We start from the raw sequence: 20,223 nt of genomic DNA, 5'->3' as shown, positions 1-20,223 counted from the left end.
TTGCACAATGTACATGTGCAAAAAAAAAAAAAAAAAAACACTACAGAGTAAGACCTCGCCTTTTTTTCTTATCTCTGCTGAGAGTTGCACATGCGCAATAAAGTCCGCAAGGGGAAAAATATGGCGGCCGACTGGGGAATAGAACGGTGGCAGAGGACTTTGAAAGTCTGAAATAACTTCACGTTAAACTTACAAAATAATTTAAAACATGTCAGATTTGTAAAGGGGACCTTGTGTACCACGGAAGTACGTCTGCAATGCTCGAATATTTAAAGATGAGGCAGGTCGGACTTACATAACAACCTAATGCAAGATTTCAAAGTTGAAAGTGAAATAAGATCCATTTAATAATTATCAGATACATAATCCGATTGGTCGACTAGTCGTTTTAATAGTCGGTGACTAACCATCAGAATAGTCATTAGTTGCAGCTCTATTACATATATATTTAATGTTTGCGTGGCAATCTTTACAGATTATGCAGCTGTTGCTTTCCGGCCATATGTTAGCTTTCAAAATTGCGTGCATTTTTCTTTTTCTTTTGTCTCTTACTGCTTCTGTTTCCCTGCATGCTGCGTGTACTGTGCAATTGTGCAACCGTGCCTGTTTATCGACCACAATGCTTGCAAGCCTTGTTTAAAATGTAAAACTTCTTATCCAGCAGAAGCTGGGAAAGGAACCGGCAACTTTGTTTCATTTTCAGTTTAAATGATATTATTCTATGACATAACTGCATCGATTCAGAATCATCCCATTAAAAATCCAGATGCATCTTTCAACGAATAATTTTTGGCATTCCTAGTTCAAAGCTGTCGGGATACACGATGGTGTATGTCAGGCAGCAGTGCCAAGCACGGAGCGAGCCTCCAACTCAACCCATGTCTCAGTTGCTCTTTAGGAGACTTTCTGTCCACTCCGCTTGTATTTATGCGTATCCCTTTGTCCTTGTCTCCACCCCCCTCTTTCAAAAACTTGTTCAGGGTTGACTTAGAATACAAGTTTAGTGCCCAGACTTGGCTGCCTTCCGTTCAACATTTTTTTCCGTCTTCAATGATTAAATATGTGTTTGAAAGATGTGTGTTTAATACCAATGTTGCAAGGCCACACACAAGAAAACCATACTGCTGCTGAGGAAGTGAGTGTGTATTAAAGGAAAAACCTGATGTTTATGCTTGCTGTGTGTTAAGAGCTGTGCAGGAGTGTGTGTTGGGCTTTTGAAATCAGTATGCAGGTATTTTTCAATAGGCTGCCATGACTAATGCAGCCAGTGAGTTTCAATTTCCAAATTTCTTTCACTGACACGCACATTTACTTGCTTGGTGAGACTTGTTATTTCCACCCATTTTTCTCTGTCGGGTCTTGTGTTTTTTTTCTTTTTAAAACTACATAACTGTAACAAGGAGCACAGTGTCTTGAATCTCAGCCTGTTCTTGTCTTTCAAATGGTCCCGATTTTTGGCTGGACCTCAGTGAGTTCATGCTATGTTTGAACTTGTAAGCCATTCACAAGCCTGGCAACACCAGCACATGATTATGTTTTTCTGATTGTGCCTGGCAAATCAATACGGTTCTTAGCATGTGTCTGTAAAGGGTTGAGTTTCCTCTCACTTGAAGATGAAACCCTTTTGTACTTAATGGATACTAGATCGCTGTGGGTTTTCATAAGAAATGAATCAGTTGTGGATAAATGCTCCATTGATATTTCTGTAACATCTTGGTTCTTCACCAGCTCTCGGGACGCCTGCCAGAATCCCATTATGTCATCTCAGTTCAGCTTAGCTTGTACTGGTTAGTAACTAGGAAATAATCTCAATAATAACATTCAGTCTAGGAGAGAGCTTCACTTCAGAAATCTGTCTGTCTCATAATTTAATCACAAATAAGGTTTTTTACTAACATTGAAGTGATAGCATACTGTCCAGTCAAGAAGTAGTGATCATAACGCTGTGAAAGTACCTTGTTTTCAGCTCTGATTGGAGCAGAGTCCATAGATTTGGTGTCACTGAGTAGACCCGCGGCTATTGAGTTCAGTGGACGCTGTGAGGGAGGCTGGTGTTGATAATGAGTTGTACCGCCACTCCGAGGAGTTGTGATATCTGCTATCAGCCCTCAGGCAGGGAAACCAGACACCCTTTTTATGGCCCTAATCCCACACCCCATCCCTCATCTTTCCTGCCCACTGCTTGTGTGTGCTGTCCTGCAGTTCTGTGTGTTTGAATGTGTAAATGCAAATACATGCACACAGTCAGCTATGTAGTTTCATATTTACAAATGGGCCTGTATTAGAGCATACTTGATCCACCCTGGTGTGCAAAGGTGACACATGAGTGAAAAACCTTTTAATTATGTATAGACTTAAATTGACAAGTTATCTTCAAGTTGTACAAGTGCAATAAAAATGCTTACTTATAGTGAAATGAAATTTGTGAGTAGAATAAGAGATGTTTGAAGTATAGATGCATCTTTATGAAGTAGTGCACGCCAGATCCGGCTGGTTGACCCCAGAGGCTACAGCTTACCCCTTGACCTGATTGTATGAATGATGGTGTCTGGCGTCTGTGTGTTGTGTTTTGGTCCTCTGGGAAGCACTAGATCTACAAAAGACAGATGTGTGTGCATGCTTTTGTCTATTTGTGTTTGTCTTTCTTAAATCAAGGCAAATTTGACAGTACAAGAGAGATTAAATTATGCAGTCAAGTAATTTCGTATTGTGAATTATGGAGTTTTTACAGAATAAGTATTTCATCATTTAAATGTTTTACTAGATTTCTTTGAACATGAAACTCTTGATAATATTCTGGAGTTCAGCTTTTTTTTCTTGGGTTATGCAAAGATTTTTTAGCTCTGACCAACATTTTCTCTCACACCTTTAGTAATAAAACATGGGGAGCATATACATGGGTTATGGTATTGGTAACACCCAGGGTGTGCAGTAGAAGTCCCATTATTGACAGAAATGCAGAAATCTTGGTCACTTCATGACTAATTGACATCAATGATTACATCGTTTCTGTTAGTTTTCATGGCACTGTTCAAAATACTGTGGAAATATAAAATTTTTGTGAGTTTTACCTGTTTTGAATCCGGTGAATAAAGACAATTGTGAGATTTATTTAACCATGATCATGATTTTCTGATAAGACTGCATATTGTTGCCTTTAGGTAATTCAGCTACAGCAAATGCATTGATATGACTGTCTTCTGATACTGCAGGGAAGGACTGAAGTCTACTGAGGTTTTACTATAATCAAGTCTCACATTGAGTCATTTTGACTCAATGCATTTCTTAGACTTATGGCAAGTGCATTTGATGTGGGGCCAAACAATAATATTTTCACTTATATGCAGGTATAATCACTGTGTGTGTGCGTGCGTGTCAGCTTTACCTCAAAAATTGTCAGCATGGTTTGTAGTCTCTTCTTACGTCTTTGTGAAACAGTGCTAATGTTCCTGTGAGGAGGAAATGGTTTTATACTTATTGCTTTGTAGTGTTTACAACATTGTCTTTGGAGATGGGATGTGTGATATATACTCTTTGATCTAAGTGTGAGACCACTATGACAAGGTGGCACTATAGCTTTGTTAGATTTACAGTGGTATATGATTTGTACCCTTTCAAAAATGCTGGGTTTATGCTGAGAAAAATTAATATGTGGCTGTCAGTACATCATTGATCTCCCATTACAGGCGTTTGTAGTGTGTTCGTACTGTTAGGTTTTAGTCACTTGATCCTTAAGTGTTTTTACACACTTCTCCTCACTGCAGATATCAGTCTTTATCAGTATTGAGTGCAACAAAAATTTACTTCCAGTATTTCTATGATGAAATATATTGCCATCTTTGTGAACAGATGCAAACCTTAAAGCACTTTGGATTGCAAATTTTTAAAGGAGCTACAATGTTATATTGATTGAGGTGAACAGAGGTTTGTGAGGAGGAAATACCTTACTTTGCCTCCTTTTAATTATCAATGTTAGATAAAGATATGTATCAGACAAAAGATGTGTACCAGCATATGTATCTTTTCAGTCTAGCATACCACACTGTGAACATGTCAGGTTGTGTATTTTGGTCTCTTCTGAGCCTTTTGGTGTTGATGCACGTTTGCTCCTTGGCACTGTTTGGACGTCAGTCGCATCCTCAGATGAACAGCAGAGTTCACACCCTCTCAGTGAACTCTTCTGCTATTGTATGTGCAGATGTGTGTTAATACATGTTTCTGTGTTATCCTGAGAAAGTGGGTGGTCAAGAATTTATTCATAGCAACTTCCACCCTTCCTCTGTCACCAATACCTCATATGTTATACTACCTGTCAAAGAACGATGAAAGAAGCCTCCCTGTTTACCCACTGAGCTGCATCCAGAGGTTAATTTTACTCCTTCGCCAATGTATGGGTACATCAAATACTCCAGCAGCATGTTTAACTACAGTTAAACTACTACTTTACTATAGTTACAAGCTATAAAATAGGTTTACGCAAATAAAAATAAAGTGGTGTAACATATTAACATATACCACCATTCAAAGCCTTTTGTATCACAACATGAACTTAAGTAGACATACAATATGTTTAATATTTTTTGGGAAAGCTAAGTACAGTTTCATATTTTAGATGTACAATGAAATTAATAAAAACAGCAAAAATCTATTTTCAGTTGATTGTATTGGTCTAAATTGCTCACTTTACCTGTGATAAACATACATAACCTACATACATACGTACAAATGTCAGACAGTTAGTGATTTATGCTCACATTTGGTATAGCAAATAGGGCTGGGCAAAATGAACCAAATTTCATATCTCAACATCAACATCTCAACCTAAATCACAATATACAATATGTATCTTGATATAATTTTTTTTGTCAAGTAACCAAAGAGACAGTTCTAATTTACAGGCTTGAGTGCTAAATGCACTTTTATTAAGGATCAGCAGCACATGTGCATTAAAACAGTTGACTGAAAGTAAAGTAGCTGTATATTAAATTTAAAGGTGCCTCCTAGTGGAGGTTGGTTGCAGAGGTTATCGTGGCAAGTTCTTTAGCTAAAGGCTACAGCAAATTGGGCATCAAGGGAGAGAGGAAGAGGAGCGTAAGGGGAGAGCCATTCAGAATACCACCGAAGTGGCATAGAGGGCCTAAATGTGGCTGAGGCTCAAGAGAAGAGATCCTTGAAGACAGGGTATCCAGCTAGCCACATGGACACAAGCTGAGGTCGGAACAGCCTTGGCTAGGTCACCTGGTTGAAGGTGTATGATGATGAAAGACACAAAACACCCAATGATTCCAGGAACATTACTAAAGATGTGTGCAGAAGCATCAGGAGATGTATTTTCAAAATTGTCTTAAAATTAATGAAAAATACTTTTCAGTGAACATAAAAAAAGTATTATGCCCCCACCCTCCCACTGTAGGAACACCCCTCTTCTCTACACGACTCTAGGTGTGTCATTCTGTCAGCTAACTGTGGTCTAGCCTTTTCATTCATTCATTATCTGTACCGCTTTGTCCATTATGGGTTGCGGGTAAACTGGAGCCTATCCCAGCATTTTAGTAGGTAAGAGGCAGGGTACACCCTGGACAGGTCACCAGTCCATTGCAGAACATATTCTTTTGTTGTGAGAGATGTTCACTGTTGCTTTTTGTTGTGTCAGAAGTGTTAAGGTCAGGTTTACTGTGAACTTTCTTAGTGGTTTTTGGTTTTAAGAAAGTATGGTTTGTCACCTTGACTGTTTTTTCCAAACACCCTCTAACCAGATGATTATCACCATTGATTAGTCAGAGATAGCCTCTGTTATTGATAAATAAATCACATGGAAACAAAAAAATCCCAAAACTGAATTGAAGAAATTTAAATGACTCTTTGTTAAAACTGTTTACATCCAGCAATATCAGTTAAGTTTATTTAGCTGTCTAACTGCAAAGCAACACACAGGCGCATAGACTGTAAAATCTATACTGATGTGTAGGAAGGGCACTATTTTTATACACCATGCAAGCCATCACTTGGACTACAGAGTCAGGACAGCGTCCTCCACTTGCCAAAGTTAAATCTCATAACCTAGTTCATAAACAGATGTAGATGTAACTTGCCTTTACTGACACTAATAGCTGTGATAGACTTGCATGTGCAGTACTGGTCATCTGTTATATGGGTTGGGGCTTTTGGGGTAGAAAAAGATATGTGGAGGTCTAATATGAGGTAGTATTTTGTTTTAGTTCCAGTTCTTTATTGGTGTTGATTATATTGGGCTTATGCTGGGTACTTGTTAAACCAGCTTGATGTAAGAAATAGGCCATTAGACATTGGGATAAAAGATTACTATATATATATCCCAGCTACTTTATTACATTGTTATTCTCCTTTATAAGAGTGGGATATGACGTGAGGAAGAGAAGGAATGAAGGAAGGAGAGAAAAGAAAATTGGATATAATTATTGTCATTGTGCAGCATCACGTTCGAAACTTGACACATTGTGTGTTTATTCAGTACGCTGTATTGTGTAGCACCTTGAGGAGATGCAGAACAGTGTTTGCCAACAGAGCAAAAATAAAAAAAAATTCTGTGATTCTATTCTGTGATCTATTCTATGATACCAAATGTCAATCAACTTTTTTTGTGTTGCTCATTATTGATTTAACTCGAACAATTAAGTTGATTTAAACTAATACTGGACAAAGTCCCAAAATTCTGAGCCTGCACTTTGGTGAACTGTGACTTGTCATTCAAGACGAGCCTACCAGCGAAACTGCACATGCAACAGTCAGCATGCTTTTCCTTTGCCTCTGCAACTCTACCTTTTGCGGTTTCCTGTGCTTTTTTTCTTTTTTTTCTGCTTGATGTTTGACTTGAGTGAGTGTGCTGAAGTGAGTTTGTGAAGGTGATTACACGTGTGGACAATGGTTTGTAACGTGTGACTACCTTGATCTCTCTTTCTCTAGCAATACTCCATAGTAAAGCCAACTTAATGTTCACATGTCTTCAATGTAACCTAATTCAAAGTTCTTAAAAATGGTAGTGATTAAAAGATTTAATTGTGGTAAATACACTAAGTACACAAAACTATATATTAATAAATACATTTAAAATGTAAACTAATTAAATGTAGCTATGATAAATTTATTTTTTTGTGCAAAACAACTTTTTGTGAAGTCTCTTTTTCTCTTTCTATTTCCATCTCTAAATGCATAAACTACATCTCCACACGGATCTCATTCTCCATTTTGCCACAATGCCTTGCCCACTTCCTCTTGCCTCATCTCGCCTTTAACCCCACCCTGCACCTTCCCTGCAGTATCAATTCCTCCATCACTCCCTGCGTGCAGTTACTGGAGTGAAGTTTAGAAATAAGAGAAAAAAGAAAGACATCTGGAATCCATTAGCCAGTGAAGGCATCGCTGTTTCACTGTGGGAACCTTATTGATTGCCCTCCTTTATAATTATTCCACCTCCATTCCCTTCTTCTGGCTCTGGCACCAATCATTCTTTCAGTTTCTGTCTCCATCTTCTGCCCTTAATACCCCTTTTACTTCTTTTTACAGCCTTTTTTTCCTAGTTACATCCCCATTTTTGTGATTTTATGACTGCTTTACTTCAAGCTGTGCATGCAAAAAGTCTTAACTAGCTGAATATCAACTACCTCTTGGTGACATAAGTTATACCACACAAACAGGGAAAAAAATGTTGTCTTTTTAGAGCTTTTCTCTATTCAGATCTACCTGTGCCTGAACTGTACACATATCTACCAGATATGTGGCACATTTGTTTTACTAAATCTTACATGACATACAAAATATTATTAGAGGTGTTGATCTCCTTTTAATTTATACCTGCAGCAAGTAAACTTTTAAGTCACCTGACAGAAATTGAAGCCAAGTATGTAACCTTGACAACAAACAACCTTTCTTACAAGAAACCTCATTTCTGGCTTCTCAGATGTGAAGGTTTGCTGTGTTTTAATCTCATACATAAGAAAGAAATAATTCTTGTGGATTATCCTCTGCTGGTTCTTTGTAATGAAAAATTCAAAAATTGGTTTGTGGGAAATTAGTTGTGACCTCAAGTCTGTAAATTCTGGGTATTATATCCGGATAGAAATATGAATAAAGTGCTGATTCAATAAACAGAAAACTAACTTTTTCTGGGGCTTGTGTTCCAGCATGATTTGTGCTAAACATGGATGCTGCCAAACCTCTGAATTACAATATCTGACATGACTGACAGTGAGGCTAAGTGGTCTGGATGATGTGTCTGACTAAACAGAAAAAGGAGTGTGTGTGTGTGTGTGTGTGTGTGTAGCTTTTTTTCTTATGAAAAAAATCTGTCATTTATATGAACGTTAACCCATTTAGACCTGATTCAACGAATGCATGTTAGGTTTAACCTCTCAAACATCTTTTATTTTATGGTTGTGACTTCTTTAGGCTGAAAAATAAGAGGCGTTAGAGCAAAGCTCCAAGTTATCTGTAAACTGTTATGTACTAATAGGGGAGAAAAAAAGTGGTTTTCACTATAATGTAAATTGTGTGCCTTTGATACAACTGTCAGTCTTTGAGCTCTGATTTAAGAAAATTTCAGATTTACTTTTTATAAACTACCCACTGTTTTATTAAACACTCATATTGCATAATATGTTTTGCAGTTACATCGTAACTATTCCCAAAACATGAAAACACTCCCAAACAAGCCGATGTTGCTGGCTTTTCTTTTTGATCCCTAAATGGATAAGATCTCTTTCAGTGTGTGATGCTAACTGATGAGCGAAGGCTAGTTCGTGTTCCAACACATGACGCACTGCTAAAAATCTGCAGGTGGAACTTTCACTTTTTAATTTGACCCCTGCACGAGCTGTAACATAAGCTGCAGTTTAACTAAATGAGACAAATAGCACTGTTATTATTCACTTCATGGACCATGTGCTGCATGATTCATGCCAAACACATGTACTCTTTAAAATCCAGAGATGAAAGGCAGCCTGTGGAGAGGAAAAGGCAAGAGGTTACTATTGATTTCCTTTCATTCTCCCTACTTTCCTGCTGTATTTTTCGCATTTATTGTCTCTGTTCTATAAGCCAGCCGATGCTTTAGTTTCAAGCATAATTTTTTCACCTAATTCTTTTTTTGTCCTCCCCACCTTTGGGATTATAATTGGAGATATATGTGCTATTTATTAGAGCTTGACTTTAAGTAAGCTTCGGTTTTAGTTTAGTAGCATATTTGCATATTGCTGAAGCAAGTCATTCTTTGATGTTGTGAAGCTAAATAGGATAAGAAGCTTAAAATTAATTATGATTAGCAACAGCTTGGATCTAGTCCTATTTGTGCTTTGGGCTTGCTGTTTTATTCCTGTTGTCGTTCTCAGGTAGAGCTGAAATGTTGGTTTGCATGTTTATCAGTGCAGGCGTGATCTTCCAAAAATCATTTAGCCACATTTCATTAAACTTGGTTTAGAGGTGGATTGCTTCAGGACGAACCTTTGAAATGTTAGTGCTGACTGCCCTGTTAGTGTCCTTTTTGTTTTTATTCCAGATTTACAATTTTAATGGTCTTTTGCCTTTAACCCAGGAAAGCAGCTCTGGCCAACTGGTGTTGCTTGAGAAGTTCTGAACACATAGGGACTGCCTTCACCAACAAAAATAAATAAGTAAATTAAAAAATTAAAATATCGTGCAAGACTTAATTTATTTCAGTAATTCAGCTTAAAAAGGTAAACTCATATATAGGCTCAATACATGCAAAGTGAGATATTTCAAACATTTATTTGTAAGGCTGCAACTAATGACTATTCTGATAGTCAGTTAGTCATCGGCTATCAAAACGACTAGTTGACTAATCAGATTATGTATCTCATAATTATTAAGTGGCTCCTATTTTACTTTCAGCTTTTAAATCTTGCATGAGGTTGTTTTGTAAGTCCGACTTGCCTCCTCTTTAAATGTTTGAGCATTGCAGACGTACGTCCGTGGTACACAAGGTCTGTTTTACAAATCTCACATGTATTTAATTTATTTTGTAAGTTTACTGTGAAGTGTCGCCATTTTCTTCCCTGGTCCGCCGCCATATGTTTCCCCTGGTGGACTTTATTGCACATGTGCAACTCAGCAGAGATAGGGAAGAAGACGATGTCTCACTCTGTAGTTTTTTTTTTTTTTCCGACAATAGTTGACGATTGAATTCGTTTTTATTTTCGACAATGTCAACCATTTATTTGTTATAATTTTGATGATTATAATTACAGCTTATGAAAACCCTAAAATCAAAATCTCTAAAATTAGAATACTGTGAGAAGTTTTAATGTTTTAGCCCCTAAGTGACGTTTCCACAGTCTGTGTTGATTTGGGGAGCCATGTCATTTGCCGGTGTTAGTCCCCTGTGCTTTATTAAGTCCAGAGTCGACACAACTATCTACCAGGAGATTTTAGAGCACTTCATGCGCCTTTCTGCACAAAAGCTTTTTGGAGATGTTGATTTTATTTTCCAGCAGGACTTGGCACCGGCCCACGCTGCCAAAAGAGCCAAAACCTGGTTCAATGACCGAGTTTACTGTGCTTGATTGGCCAGCAAACTCTCTTTACCTCAACCCCATAGAAAATCTATCTCTTTATGTTAGATTTAAGTTCCCGGATATACATTGTGCTGTCATAATTGATGGATAAATTATTAACTGAAGGCAACATGACCAAGATGCAAGTGCCATAATGTTAAGCTGATTACAAAAGACAGTATGGAGAGTTATATGAAATGAAAAAAACAATTCAGAAATTGCAAGACACACACGAGCCTTGACGCATGTGTCATCCTTTTAGTTTCATTTCATGTGACATAAACCACCCCCTTGGTTCTCTGTTTTGTAGGAATTGGAGAGTTGAGGGGGCTCCAGCGGCTTCCAGAGACATTGCTGTTATCTACTCAGGAGAAAGTTAGAAGAGTTTCCTGTATCATGGGGCTCATTTGTAAAATATCTCAGTTCCAATCAACATATAAAATGTGTAGTTTAATTTTTTTAATTATTCATTTATTTATTTATTTATTATTGTTATTTTTTTTTTATATTATTTATTTTTTTACCTTCAGTTGTGAGCTCATTTTTTTTTTTTATTCATTTGGATGAAAAATTGTGATAAGTGTTAGTGTGATTAAGTTTAAGTAGTTGGTTTGCAGTGTTTTGTCCACCTTTAAAATTAATTTTTGCTATGTATATTTTGGCACACATCAATGAAGATGTAAAGAAATAATTTAGCTTTCCATTAGGTGAGATTTAATCTAATTGTGCATTTTCAGGTAATGAAGTATTTGTCTTAGCATCTTACTTCCTGTGTAATTTCAGAATTAAAATTTGCAAACATGAAGCCTGAAAACTGTTAAACTGAGATTTTTATAGCTGCTCTGCCTTCTATTAAAACAGTAATGCTACAGGATGTTCAAAAATCCAGCTGTTAATCATAAACATGTATAATTTACCTCTGAACACAACAGAAGTTGTAAAATCCCACCTTTCATACCTCATTGTTAAGTTTTGGTGAATGTGCTGTAGCAGAATCTAAAAGTCAGAGCTTTCCACTTGATGGACAGCTTGTTTTGACAGATGTTAGTTTGGGTGAAGTTCAGCCCATGTGTCTGCTGTAACCTGCCTGCTGCCATGAAAGCAAAAAGCACACAGACACATCGCACCGCTCGCCTCAGTTTGAGCACGCTCCTGTTAGACTCTTGTCAAGGCCACAGTGTGTGTTTGTGTACCATTTTGTTATGCAGTCAAATGTTTACCGTGCGTGTTTGTGGCTGATAACCAGCCCGCTCATGTTTTCTTCTCGCTTTGTGTCTTTGCAGGAAGTTTGGGGAGCGCCCTCAGCCACAGCGCCTAACAAGGTGAGTGTGCACGCATGTTCCCTGAAAACTGGGTTTTTATGTGAACTAATGTAGATGGAGATATGCCTCTACTTTAAGCATGTTTTTTAAAAATAAACTTTTGGGAAAACTAATTGTGTTTTGGTGAGGTAATGCACCAGCTTGTATCGTTTCCTATTTTTTCTATTTCATCATTTTTCTTCTGATGCTGTTGATAATCTGTCAGGTCTCTATAGACTAAAGTCCACCTGGATGTCTTTTAGTAAGCTTGTGTTGATGTGAGCCGTGCTGGTGTTTTTAGAGAAACAAGCCAGAGAAGCAATAATTCACCTTATCCAAGGACTTAAAATCCAAACCTGCACTCTGTGCCCTGCACTGTGTTGCTGCATGCAGCATAGCTTTGACTAGCTGTACTGTAAGTTTTTGATTATTCTGTTCCTCTTAAGTTTATTCCAAGTATTCTGGGTGAACACAGAATGTTGATGGATGTTGTGGCTTGCTGAGGGAGGTTTTCATGTGTTGGAGGCCAAATGGGTGTGTATGCACTTGTTTGCTGACTGGTTCTTGCCTTTGTTATTAGGTATGGGCTTGGGTTTGCCTGTGTATCTTGTGTGTATGCATGTGCTCAGCCTTTGCACGTGTTGCTCGGTGGAGAAATTGAGGGGTTGCATATTGCCTGGAACAGCCAAGCATGGTTTTGGAAAAAAGAGGCCCCAGCTTTTTTTTTTTGCTTTTTTTGATGCATCCCTTTCCATTCATGTTCTGCCAGTTCACTGGCTTGCACTGGCCCTTGGTTTTGTGTGATGGTTTTGATGGCCAGAAATATGATGGACACGAAGTTCTGTTTCCCCAGCAGCTAAAAGGCACAGAACAACTCTTTTACTGTGCATATGTGTGGTTGTACCGCTGTGTATTAGGATGTTGTGCTCTGCTTTTCTAAGAAAAATGCCTCAGTCTTGTCATGACTGCAGGTTTGCTCACACCTCTTTGCCACCCTTAAAAGTAGACACAGCTCCATGACTTTATGTTGGGCAGCCGCAAAAAAACCACAAAGATGGTGCAGCATCCTGCAGGGGCTTTTTAGGGCAACTAAGGTTGCTGCTCCTCTGAGACAGCAACGAAGAAAGACAGATGAATTGATATATATGTGTGTGTGTAAGGGAAACCGATGTAGTGGAATAGGTTGCACTGATGCTGTTGTCACATTTCCCAACACCAATATTTTATTTACTTTTTATGTTGGGATGGCACCGTACTTTTTATTTGCAGAGCTTGAGCTAATAGCTGAACAATGTAAGTTTTTGTGGTAGCTGCAGAGTATTTTGGCTTATGGCCAACATGTCATGCTGATAAATGAGAAGCACGATTGCTTAACTCAGATTATGCCTTCATCATGTTATGTCTGCAGTGTACTCAGTTTAAATAAAAAAAAAAAAAAAACGCTATCAGCTGAATTAAAGTCTGTATGTAATCAAAAGCGTTGCTCCACAGAAACCACACTAACAAACTACCTGCATTTAGATTTGTAAGCATTTATGTTTTTCCAGCACCTTCTGGATTTCAAAAGGGCAAATAACTGGGCTTATTAATAGGCCGATTAAATAATCAGACTATGACTAGTGTCAATCTTAGTGGTGTTTTGCAGCACATTTTTTTCTTTTCACAAATGATGTTTACATTCATTCGGGGGAAAACCTGATGCACATTAGAATAACTGTCCACACGTATGTGTCTTTGCACATCGGGGCAGAGGAGAATTGTAAACGTGCGACCTTGTAGAGTCAGAAAGGACATGCAATCATTTAAGTAAGGTAAATAACAATAATAAGAATAAGGTAAAGTCATTTCTATTTTCACAAAAGCTTTTAAACCATTGTAAAGAGCTGATATCTGTTCATTTTGAATATCTTCCAACTAAGCTAGTGGTGCTATTGTTTTGTTTTTTCCCCCTTAATTTCTGCTCCTTTATTACTTCTTTTACATTGGATTTTGAATTCTTAATTGCATTGACTGAACCATTTAAAGCGGTTTTGTTCTTGTTTCTTTTTACATGTTGTTTGACCAAGGTAGCCAAGCTACTGTTTTTTTTTTTTTTGTTTGTTTTTCTCAGTTTCATCACTTTATTATTTAACATTGCGTGTTATACTCCTACTTTCAATGACTGAACCAGGAGACGTTTTGTTATATTTTTACGTTTGACCAGGCTTGTGAAGCTTATTTTAGATTGTTAAACTTGATTTAGGATTGCTGTACTGGTGCACAGATGTTAAATAAATTATTCATTCAGTACATTTGATCTGTTTTTAAAATAATTAAGTCAAGTCGGATGTTGCCGTGTAAGGCATGTACAGGACTATTCAAAGTGCTTTACATAAAACAAAGGCATTACAGATATTTAGAAATAGTAAAATGCATCAACACATAATCCCAATAAAATAATAAATTACATTAAAATGATTAAAAGCAAGATAAAATAAAAAAAAGTTAACATGCAGATTTTATGCATAGGCGCATAAGAAAACAAATGTTTTTTTAACCTGGATTTAAAAATGTCTACATTTGGTGAAAGTTTAATCTCCACTGGCAGTTTGTTCCACTTGTTTGCAGCATAACAGCTAAATGCTGCTTCTCCATGTTTAGTCTGGACTCTGGTTTGGACTAGTTGACCAGAGTCTTTGGATCTAAGAGCTCTGCTAGGTTTATATTCTCTGAACATATCACAGATGTATTCTGGGCCTAAACCATTCTGGGATTTGTAAACAATCAAAGGGGTTTTAAAACTATTCTGTGACTGACTGGAAACCAGTGTAAAGATTTCAAAACTGGTGTGATGTGTTCAGATCTCTTAGTTCTGGTTAAAACTCTAGCAGCAGCGTTCTGGATGAGCTGCAGATGTTTAATGCTCTTTTTAGGAAGTCCTGTTAAAAGGCCATTACAGTAATCCAGTCTACTGGAGATGAATGCATGACAAGTAACAAGAAAGATCTTAGTCTTTTCCACACAGTGAGAGATAATTTGTTTGGTAATTCATCGCTGTTTTCTGTATCAGTATCGGATCACTATCGGCCAATACTAAATCTCAGATATTGGTTTTGGTATCGGAAGTGAAAAAAGTGGATTTTATAACTAAAGTAATTTAAGGTAACATTTTTTTCCATCACAGGTTTATATTTAGTCCTTTTTTAAAATAGAAACTAAGCCTGATGTTATTTATCTTATTTACACAATGGCATAATTTACGTCATGTCATACCGTGCTGCGCGCACACACACACACACGTGGGTGAGCTAGATTTATTTTTTTTTATATTTAGATCATTAATGCTATGTCAATGGCAGGCGACCCACTGAAATGCCAGAATGACTAGATGAACCCACCAATTTCAGTCATGTTTTTTGCCGGTGAAATGCCAAGTTACAACTGTTGCTGTTCTTTAGGCAACTTCTTTTCAGCCTTTCCAGAGGCTCACAAGAGTCCTCTGGAGGTCAGACATTAGACATCGAGTTGGACATTTGTCTGAAGGTCACTTCTTCTTGATCCTCAAATGGAGCGAATGGAAATCAGCCTAAAGTGGCTGATTGTTAATGTTTCAACCCAAGCCCGACACTAAGTGTGCATAATCTTATCTTTTGTGGTGCATAAGGGCGCACTTAATTGCAGTCTGATCATCGTAATTGAGCTGTTTCACAGTGCATGTATTAGTATGCCGCCTCACTCTTTGTGTGTGTGTGTGTGTGTGTGTTTGAGCATGTGTGTTCGCAGGGGGGTGTTGTGACAGTCCCACTCCGCTGTAGACGCTGTGACAGATGTACAGGCAGATGCCTGTCTGCGCTGCTGCATCTGCAGCCTGGCTGAACCTAGCCCTTCTTTACACACACGCACACACACACACACACACTACCTGCTGTTAAATATGCCTTTTTCTTCTTCGTCTTTTAGGTGTGTCTGACACATTTTTGTCTTACCTCTACAGAAATTCCAACTCTATTTATATACTCCTTATACTTCTTTCACGCTTGCATGTAAATCACCAAAAATTAAGCATGCTTTTGTTAAATCGCAACAAAGTTTAAACTTGCTGCTTCAGTAAAGTTCCCCTGTCATCTTTTTCTTGTTCACTAGTTTATCAGATTACTTGTGGTGGTTTCACTTCTTTGGATTGATCTCTCAGCTCCTTTTGCAAGCAAGCATTCGTATTGCTTGTGCCCATTTTATGGTTATTTTAGGTAATGATGTGTTTGTCAACTTTTTTATTTATATGCATATTTTCATTCTTCCATGTGTTCTAAATTGCAAAGGGGGTTTTTTTTTTCTTTTGGTGTGTTTGTCTGCACGCTACTTTTCACAGGAAGTTGAGCTGTGTACATTGGTCACTGTCTCTCTCACTTCTCCTTCCGTCTTCAGTTCACAGGAAGAGACAGACTCTATCCTGTGTGTGTTTATATTTATATTTCTGCATTTCACTATGTGTAATGGTGATATCTCAGATGGTCCTGTTTACCCACAGCATCACTGCTTCTTTCCTCTTATGAAGTTAGTTTGACAGCCTTGTCTTAACAGATGATCATAATTAGGCCATCAATTACAGACAGCATTTTAGTTACCAGTTCTCTTATTATTCGCTGACTGTTATTGACCTTTCATAACAGCCTTATCGCCTGAAGGAATGAGACATTTGTTGCCAGAACCGCATCCTGTTAACCTCTCCTGTTGTGTCAGTAATTTCACAGTTTATTTGCGTTGTATAAATCACAAATTTTAATGCTAAAAGCAAAAAACAAAACATTTAAGTTTGCTGCTGTATCTCATCTATACAAGAATATTCATTACTTATGTATGTACACAGTTCAGGCACGGTTTCATTCAATATGATTCTATATTTAAATATAAGTTTTAGACAGGGCATATGTTTGGCGAGCCAGCTTGGTGATAGGTTGTTTGAAATAGGCTCTGTTCACCCAGCACCCTGCTGGTGTCCATGCTCATTGTGATTGTGCTGATCAACTCTGGTGCTGCTTTAATTTTAATTGTAAAATCACATCATCGATTAGTTTGTAGCGTATTTAATGTGATCTGCACTGATTCAATTGCATCTGTAATCTTAAAATCAGGTCCTGATTCATATCTGTTTATCTTTACACCTCTAATATAAACCCCCAAAGGTGGCGTTTTCATGCTTGCAACTTACTGTAAGATTTGTTGTAAATGTATATTTAATTCTAAGAGTTTGAATCAACTTTGGCTGCATGATTCATTTTAGGATAGAGTTATCTACTGCTGGGTTTGCCACTCATTTGATCAAAGAGGCTGCTGTTTCATTTTGACTGTTAACACACGTCATGCATCTTATTTGAAGTAATGATAATGACTACTACTGCTAAAGAGTATATCAATTCCTACTCAGAATGAAAGCATCATCTTGAGCCAAAGCATTCTGGCCATGACAGGGACTTGTCTCCCTTGTCGATAAAACACTGTCTGGGGTGGCTTGGTTAACAGTAAAACAATGTTAACTGCAGGCCAAGTTATTTTAATTATTAAGTTGAGCCTGATTTGTAAATGCAGCACATTACTTTACCATGCATTTGCTTTTTAACTTATTATTGTAAAAACAAAATTAAAAATGGTTACAGTTAAAGAAATTATATCAAAACAGAGGTATCTTGTCCAGTACTATCTTGAACTCATCTTCTAAAATTATATACAGCCTCACATTAGTCATAGCTGACCACTATGGTAATATCATGAGGTGTGTTTTTGGTTCCATACAAGTAAAACAAACACAAGAAAGCTTAAGTATAAACCAGGTGTCAAGTTAAGCTTGAAAAATACACTGATGTACTCTGACTCATAAGCCTTCTTGGTGCCTTAATATCCTATTTAGATCCAAGTTTTTTATTTTAACCACTCTATTAGGTTTTATTAGTATTAATAAGAAAGTAAGTGAAATTTGGAGGCATGATTTCACCTCGCTTAAGCTCATGATAGACAAAGTGGCAGCTGACACTAGTGTATTAGGGGGATGATGGAAAATATGATGTGACTAATACTGATACAGTTTCTGTATAAGAAGGTGGAGTAGTGTGTATGTGTGTGCAGTCTGTGTGACACATCTGTGGTGTGATATTTCCTGGAAGAGCAGCAGGTCAAAGGCATCATCAGAGGTGTGACATGCGCCCTGCAGGCCAGACATCAGCAGGTCTGGGCTGTGTGTTCTTTATATAATCAATCAGAACAAGGAGCACCGGAGTCTGAAAGGACTGCATCATTTAACCTAATCATATCTTGAGGACATCAGTGTTTTCTAATTAAAAGATTTTACATTTCATCTGCCTTTGACATTTTTTGTGGAGGTATAGGCATCAATCTTCTGGCTTGATATGATTTTCTACATGCTGGGTTTAAACAGTATGAAGCTGATGGAGATGTGGAGTTCAAGGAGTCGATAATGAAGAAAATGCTAAATTAACAACAATCATGATGAAGCTTCACTATGTGACTGAATTCTTTAGAAAAGTTGTCGCATCACAGCAAAGTAAGAAAATATTTTCCACTTCATTATGGAACGGATAAACCACAATCCCTGTTACACTTCTTCCTCCTCCTCCTCTTCTTTACCCCCCTCCCTCCCACTGCAGCACTGTGAGGGGGGCCCCTTGCTCTTTATAACAAAGACTCTGTCTAACCGGAGCGTGTAGCCTGGTATTGCGTGGCAGAGTGGAGAGCTGTGTCTAAGCGGGAAGCCCTGTGAACACCCCGGCATGTCAGGTGTTGCTGACATCTGTTCATGGGCTGGATTGAGCTGAGGTGTGTTTATGTCGGCATGCAATGCGTCTTCATTGCACATTCAAACATGATCTGAGCCTTTTATTCCAGCATAGGCCTTACTTGTCCCCCAAACTATTAAAATAATAAGCTTGTGTATGTGTAAAGGAGGTGGGGAGAGGGGAGTTTTTGGCAGAAGTAATCAGAGCTTGGACCTTTGCAACATTTTGACACGAAACGAGGAGTCTTTGCTGGTGAGCTCAGCTCTCCAGTTTTTTTTTTTTTTTTTTTTTTTTCTTTCAGCTCTGGCGTTTTTCTGTTTTCTCTTTACTTCTCTTGCGACACGTTTTCTCCCTGTATCTTTCTCTCCCCCTCCTCTCGTCTCCACCATGTTCCTCCCTCTCGATCCTCACTGTCCCTCTGAGCCGTTCTTTAACGGTTCAGCCCACCCCCACCTCAAATGGACCCAGCTGGGGGAGAACATAGCTTTTTGGCAAGCAGATTGTGCAGGCCTTCCAGAGGTCGTGTGGAGTACACTATATGTTCTCATTCAATATTTGATGCTTGTGTATTCATATTTTTACATTCATATGTGCTAAAGCATTGCCTTCTTTTTAAACCTGCATGATAATTATTGGTTGCCTCGTCACCAATCTAGGGGGGTTTCAATATCGACTCATCTGCCAGAAGACAAGGAAGCCTTTTAATGAATCTTTGCCTCTTTTTTCCTCCCTGCAGAGAAGCGATGAGGAATTACCTGAAGGAGCGAGGCGACCAAACTGTCATGATCCTGCACGCAAAAGTTGCACAGAAATCCTACGGCAATGAGAAAAGGTATTTCAAATTAAAAAGCAGCAGCTTTTTTAGTCACTTAAACTCTGTTGTCATTGCTTTAGCTACTTTCACACATTGCACCACAGCCCCAAAACTTTCTAGACATTTATCCCAAGGGGCTGCTTGATTCCCAGATTTCCAGGCACAAAGTTAAGGGAGTGTCCACAGGTAACTGTTTTGAGGAACTGAGTGATGTTCGCTGCTTAATACTTGTTTCTTTTTTGTCTTTGGGTTGCTATCTGGTTGATATTTCAAACATTCATTTCAGATAACTGGCAGCCTCATTCGACATCCTCAGGATACTTTTTGCATCATGTCCTGCATACACTCCATCCAGATGCCATATTGGTGATACTGGCATAAAAACTGTAAAAAAGATCAGCTTTCTATGTGGTTGTGTTGGTAGATTCAAGACCTTTTTATTGCTGTCATATATCAACAGTTGTTGGAGTTATTAGCATTAAGTATAAACACCTCAGCTTGGCCTCTAATCATTGTCCACCTCTGAGAAGTGGAGCCCTCTTAGTTGAGGATTTATGGGTGGGTAGTGTATATCACTTGAGGGTGTCAGGCTAAGGAGTGAATGGAAAACACATTCCAGTTTTTCCTCTGTGGAGAGTGGTAAGCAGGAGGAAGTGAGTTGTAACCTTTTGCATGAGGTCTTGTTCAGATGAAGGTTAAACAGAGCTGCAAGGAAAGGGAGCACCAGGAGGGGAGTTTGGAGATAAACGTCTCCAGAGGGAATGTTCTGGTGAAACCATGAAGAATTTGGTTGTCAG

The 20,223-nt window shown here is 38.2% G+C and overlaps 1 protein-coding gene across 2 annotated transcripts in view; it reads left to right on the top strand.

The window, feature by feature from the left end:
• rbpjb (recombination signal binding protein for immunoglobulin kappa J region b) overlaps positions 1–20,223 on the top strand; it is a 47,151-nt gene that overhangs the window by 15,182 nt on the left and 11,746 nt on the right. For both annotated transcript variants that reach the window (XM_041985767.1, XM_041985768.1), the window contains 2 exons: positions 11,828–11,866; positions 19,349–19,444. In XM_041985767.1, the coding sequence (XP_041841701.1) occupies positions 11,828–11,866; positions 19,349–19,444 (135 nt within the window). The remainder of the gene's footprint in view (positions 1–11,827; positions 11,867–19,348; positions 19,445–20,223) is intronic.

Source organism: Melanotaenia boesemani, chromosome 5 (genome assembly GCF_017639745.1).
Source record: "Melanotaenia boesemani isolate fMelBoe1 chromosome 5, fMelBoe1.pri, whole genome shotgun sequence".
NCBI lineage: Eukaryota > Metazoa > Chordata > Actinopteri > Atheriniformes > Melanotaeniidae > Melanotaenia > Melanotaenia boesemani.
The sequence above is the reverse complement of the archived record's forward strand: the minus strand, read 5'-3'. Positions and strand labels throughout refer to the sequence as shown.